A 6,596-nucleotide genomic window follows, 5' to 3' on the forward strand; every position below is an offset into this window, starting at 1 on the left:
AAGGGTTCTCTTAGAATCCTTACCATATATATATATATATATATATATATATATATATATATGAGTAAGGAGTAAACGAGCTAAACTGACTAACTGATTCGGGTTTGTCTAAGCTTAAGCTAGGCTCATTTTTATAAAGTTAACATCATTGTGGGCTAATATCGTATTCGGCTAGCTATGCCTTTGCCTTTTTTTCTGTGTTATGTCTGTTTTGTGTTTGAATGCAGGAAATGCAAGAGCGTTGATTGGTAGCATGGGATACCCTAACAATTTATTAGGTCCATTCGTTAATCATATAAGCAATAAGAACCATAGTAATAATGCTTAAGTAGATTATTTTACACATATATTACGAAATAGTTATTGTGACCGATTCATTCAAACTTGAAGAACCTCTTTGAATCCTAGCTGAAGAAGCTTCACCATTGGTTGTGTGATCGCCGTTTGGTATTTGATTCTTGAGTAGTAGACGCCACTTATCAATGTATGCCATGGAGTCTTGATCAATGTTTGGAAGTTGGCGTGCTTTAAGGATCTTTTTGGATTTAACAAGAAGTTGAGCTGCATTCCGAATGGTGTCTCCCCTTTTCTCTATTGCATGGTGATGACACTTCATTTGTATGACACGTGGTAAGTTAGTAAAGCAAGCTAATAATACATCTGCAATTACAGTTGATATCCATTCAAAAACTTCTTCATCATTCAACCATTTTTCTTGCTCATTGTAGTGCAACAATAAAGTTTGGCTGATTCTATACATTGAACTTGCAAGTAGGAACTTATAAGGTGAGTGGTATACACTTGGTTTTTTCCTACTCTTAAACTGTATAACAACTTTTGCTGCTTCATCACCCAACCATTGAAGAATCTCCTTTGTGGTTTTTCCTTTATTAGCCTTTTCTTGAAGATTAATTTGTAGCCACACGTGGTATACTTCAACTTCTGTCCACCCACGACTTGCTGCTTTTCTTGCATTTACTGAGTCACTATCAGCATTGATACATTCTTCAATATGTCTTACAATTTGAAACCCTTCCCTCATACCAGAAAGTAATCTCTTGAAACAACTATGTGAAATGTTAGGAAGGGCGATGGCAATTGCTGTCAAATTTACTACTACAAGGCTCCAATAGTTGTGGGTTTCTTCTGGATGTAAGGGTGGGACTTGGTCACTGTCAAACTCTACAACTCCGTTGAATCCTGTGGATTTTCCTAGAAGCTTTATAAGATTTTTTGGCTCTTTCTTTTCAAACTCATCAAGAAGTTGGGTTATAAAATGGAGCGTATTTCTTAATATTCTTTTTGAAAGCTTCTCATCCTCTTCAATTTGTACAACATAACTTGCATATTCTTCTATTTCTGAGTTCTCTGCTACTATTTCAAACTTTTTTAAAAATGACTTGACGAAATACCAACAACAAGAGAGTAAAATGAGGAAAATTCTCGGAACAAGACAAGTGATTTTACATACCACCAAAACCACAATATGAAATGCCATACATGCGTTCAATAATGTGTTTTTTAAGTAATGGAAAACTATTTGGCAATGACGGCCGGGAATATGTGAACGGACATGGCTACGTTTCCACTGTTGAAGCCTTTGGATCCAATGTTTCTCCACTCGAAACACGTTTAAACTTTTTGTAGTCCATTTCTTAGAGAGGTTGTAATGACCAATAGATGTGAAACATCTAAACACGGGTGCAATACTAGCTATTACAACCCCTATAGATTGCACAAATAAGATTATCTTGAGTGACCACCCATAAACTGGAGTGCCATTCCAACTATGTTTCCAGTCGATTACATTTAGAATTAACAAATAAGTCAGTAAACTACATAAAACCCCAAAGGCACAAGAAACTGGTGAGCAAGCAATTACAAATTGGGGGTTACGAGTTTCCGCCATCATCCAAAACTTTTTAATATAAAGTCCAAGGTCCTTGGAGGAAAACCTTTTCTCTTGATGAGTTAAAACTAGTTGTTGTGACTCCTTATACCGATGTTCTAATATTTTTCTAGATGTTGAAACAGTCAAAGCTACTGAAAATGGCCATAGAAGAGGAAATATACAAATAGGAAAATCTACCATGTATAATAAATGCACCCGACTAAAGGTTTGTATTAATAGATTTACAATAATGGTGATGACAAGGATACCCAATGCCACAATGTTTGCTAGAAGCTCTTTGTTATTCATAAGTCCTAAAGATGGAAGAAAATTGGCTAACATGGTGATCAAGAAATTTATGCTCACATACTTTGTATAGTCCGTGTTACTAAGTCCTATAGAGACTGACCTGTCAGTAGTTAGATCCATTGGTAGTTTCATTGCAATTGCAATAAATGTAATGGTAGCAGCATTGAGAGTGAAAAATTTATTTGGAAACCAAAATTTCCATTTCCAAAAGCCATGGACAACATCAGCAGCCATAGCAAGTGTGCAAATCAAAGATGCCATAGCAACATACAAGCCCACCCATGGCATGGCCTCTTCAGGATACTGCATCTCCCTAACCAAAATAATGTAAAGGTTAAACTTAATTTGGAAGAGTATGGGTGGTATGTATTCTTGACGACTCATTCCCTATATATGTGTGTGTGTGTGTGTGTGTGAAAATTAACATACAAATTAAATTAACGTGCTAGCTGTGCGAATTAAGAACTGTAATTATATATATAAGTAGTGTAATTATACAATTATGTAAGTAATTACAAATGTTGTGTGTGTATATATACAATACAAATTAAATTAGTATGATAACGGTGAAAATTAAATAGTGTAATTAGAAATAATCTATTTGAAAACAATGCTTCTCCCCTTTCCTTTTCAAAGGGCTACCTAACATGTGGTTGAAATTTTATGAAAATACATTGTTGTGCTAAGCTTGACTCAAAGTCAATGGCTGTCATATCATGTAGAAGCATTAGGAAATTATATATATATACAAAAGGCAACTTTGTAATGCAGTTGCACTTGTACATTATGAAGTAAAGATTGTACTACAGGTTACTTGGTTGTGATTGACCCTCTCTCCACCCACTATGTTAAAAAACCTGGTCATCACCTCCTTGAACGATATTTGCAGCCCCCTTTAGCAACGGCGATGGAGATGGTGTCTGGGCTGTTGTTCCGGTGGTGGTGGTAGATTGGTTTCCGTCAACGGGATTCCATCTCCGGCAACGTATATACATCACGATGTTCTACCTTAGTGGGTCTCTTTTTTTACCGGTGTCGTCTTCAAACGGTTCATTTTATCGTATATGTGTTTTACTTCTTCAGATACTCCTTATGAGCTCACATTCGTGTGACTGTTGTTACGAAGATGGTGATTTTGCATTTTTGTGGACATGCAATTCACCATGTACCCACACAACACACACATAACCTCCAACTTGCACCTTACATAAACTATATTCTATCTAATATATATGTGTAAACAAGACTGCAGCTACGTGTGAAGCCATCTTTTGCATAATATACAAATATACACGTTAAGTCACCGCTGCAAATATTTTTAAGCAGTATACGTTCACAAACTTAATTATGGTGTAAACGCTATGACATTATTATGGTGTAACAACAATAATTTCAAGTCTTCAACATCTAATCAACTTTTCAGGCATAAACCTGTACAGCGTCATCAACGGTTTAGTCTCGGTTAGGTGGGTTGGCTAACGTGTCAAACATATAACAGTCAAAAGAGCATCTTTTGCACATCTTGAAACGAGTTGGGTCAATGGTTTTTTTTCGTTAATATCGGTTAGAATTGGGTGAGTCAGGCTACATGTAAATATTGGTTCTATCGGTCGGTTTACAGATTACACGACGGGCTACGGATCAAGACTGACGGGTCGGTGAGTTCAGGTGTGGGTAAGGTAACTTATTTATCCACTTTATGTAAACTTAGTTACTTAAGAGTCATGAAGCAGATTTTTCGAAGAATTTAACTTCATTCTTAAATTTTACATATAGTAATATTAGGTGCATATCAGGGTCGTTACAGGTCAATCTTAACGTACATGTTTCACGTCTTGATGCGCCGCAATGCGCGCGGGTCACGTAACTAGTATATATACAATTAGCAAGTTTAGTATGCATAATGGTTTGTAACTTAAGCTTTAATGGGTTATACTCACTTTTAGTTTTTCCATTTCACTTTTTTTTCCAATACAATGCTTTAAGATCTTCTAAATTTCATTCTAACACCTTTCACTTTTAACTTTAGTCCAATATACTTTCATATTTTATAAATTGTATGTTTTATATTTTGATCAAAATTTTGCGAGTTAACACGTCGCAACGTGTATGCGTGATTCAACGTTTTTACGCCTATTTTTTCACGTTTCACGGGCCCGTCGTAACACGAAGCTCCTAGATCGACTTTGTTATTGTTTTTTATGTTTTACGTTTCACGTGCGTAGTTCAATGTTTTACGTCTATCGTTGTTCGGTCTAATCCTTTTTGTTTTTTTATTTCTTTCTTTATACGAGTTTTTTCCAGTGTTGGTTGTCGTTGGTGGTGGTGTGACATGGATGTTACCTGCCACGATTTTACGCCCCCACCGCAACGCTGGGGCATAATTCTAGTTATATACATTAATGAGAAAAATAAGTAAACTACTGTATTTGTCTAAATCTGCGGTTATAGTCCAATAGTTTCTAATTTGCGATTTTCGAGCCCGTGGTTTCATTTCACTTGCAATTAAACCCGATTCCACTAACCCCGTTAAGTCTGGTCGTTAAACCCACCATCGTGCCCCTCACGTGAGGGACATATATGTCCTTTACCTCTCCAAATACACCCCCGTTTTAAATCGCAAGCACCCTCACGTGAGGGGTTGGGGTGTATTTGGGGGAAAAAAGGCAAAACTGCCCCTCACGTGAAGGGCACGCTAATGGGTTTAACGACCAGACTTAACGGGGCTAGTGGGGTCGGGTTTAATTGCAAGTGAAACGAAACCACAAGGACGAAATCGCAAATTTGAACCTATTGGACTAAAACCGCAGATTTGAACAAACCTCAGGGACGAAAACCGCAATTCACTCGGAAAAAATAATCATAATAGCTCTTTTTATGAGAGAGAAATGTTAAAATAGCCATAAATCCCTAACTAATCCCAAAATGGCCCATAAAATTTGGACTGAGGCAACGCATAGGGAAAATATCTTACCGGATTTTTAAGCCAACAGATTTTTGACACGTGTAAATATTTCGAAAATCCGACCATATTTTTGAAAATATTGAGGGACCCGTCCATATTTCTTACTAAATCTTCTTCTAAAAAAACAGTCTTGTCCGACGGTTTAATAATGTTTCCTACCTAGTCCCTACAAATTTTAAAAACATGGAAAACTGTGTCTTAAAACTCAGTTTTTCAAGACGCATTTGTGGTGAATTTGTACCAAGTTGACGAGCTATTGGTTTATTTCCTATGAGTTGAATTATAGTCCACACCGACAAGATTAATCTATAATCCATCCACACCGACAAGATTTTAGTTAATTCCGTCTACCCCATATGATCGTCCAAAGAATTATTCTTCATCTTTTTATATAATTTTCATCTTCTTCTTCCTTCTTCATACATTGATAAACCTTCATACATTCCATGAAAGAGAAGGTTTTATAAACCTCTTGTGTTTAGGATCATTTAAAAGAGTTGAAATTAGAATGTTACACAGTGAGTGCTCTAGCCAATCACTGACAACAGATTGATCTTTATTAGAATCATTTTAGTATTTGTTGGTACATGGTCTTGTTACCTGCTATATGCAGTTTACACTGTGCAGTATACACAATTGTGTCAATATATGATCTTATCTTACGGTTAAAAGACTTCAATTATAAAACCTTCATCATGGCCATGGAAGATGAAGGTTTTATGAATGTATGAAGAAGGAAGAAGAGGATGAAAAATAATTCTTTGGACGATCATGTTGGGTAGACGGAATTAACTAAAATCTTGTTGGTGTGGATGGATTATAGATTAATCTCGTCGGTATGGACTATAATTCAACTCATAGGAAATAAACCAATAGCTCGTCTCTTTGGTACAAATTCACCACAAATGCGTTTTGAAAACTGAGTTTCAAAGCACAATTTTCCATGGTTTTTGAATTTGTAGGGATTAGGTAGGAAACATTATTAAACCGTCGGGCAAGACTGTTTTTTAGAAGAAGATTTAGTAAGAAATATGAACGAGTCTCTCAATATTTTCAAAAATATGGTCGGATTTTCATAAATCTTTACACGTGTCAAAGGCTTAAAAATCTGGTCGAATCTTTTCCCTGTACGTCTCAGTCCAAATTTTGTGGACTATTTTGAGAATATTTAGGAATTTAGTGCTATTTTATCATTTCTCTCTCTCTTAAAATGAGCTATTGTGGGAATTTTACCTAAATTAATTCTACTTGATGAATGGTGATTATCTTTACACTTTAATTAAGCTATTGTCGCACTTCTAAGTATCCGAAAAGTATTTCATACTATAGAATAGTAACCAAGTTTTGAAATTGTCTTAATCAGGTCACTCATAAAATCTTTTGTTTCAGTCAAGTCACTAAAGTTTTCTTTTTGTTCTAATCCTAGATATT

The 6,596-nt window shown here is 35.8% G+C and overlaps 1 protein-coding gene across 1 annotated transcript; it reads right to left on the reverse strand.

The window, feature by feature from the left end:
- Positions 1-349: 349 nt before the first annotated feature.
- LOC143606123 (uncharacterized) lies at positions 350-2,509 on the reverse strand. Its single transcript, XM_077081999.1, has one exon. The coding sequence runs from the start codon at positions 2,507-2,509 to the stop codon at positions 350-352; it is 2,160 nt and encodes a 719-aa protein (XP_076938114.1).
- Between the last annotated feature and the right edge of the window lie 4,087 nt (positions 2,510-6,596).

The sequence above is a fragment of the Bidens hawaiensis genome, unplaced genomic scaffold (assembly GCF_021521415.1).
Source record: "Bidens hawaiensis isolate Kalapana, Puna unplaced genomic scaffold, B.hawaiensis_p1.1 tig00073063_1, whole genome shotgun sequence".
NCBI lineage: Eukaryota > Viridiplantae > Streptophyta > Magnoliopsida > Asterales > Asteraceae > Bidens > Bidens hawaiensis.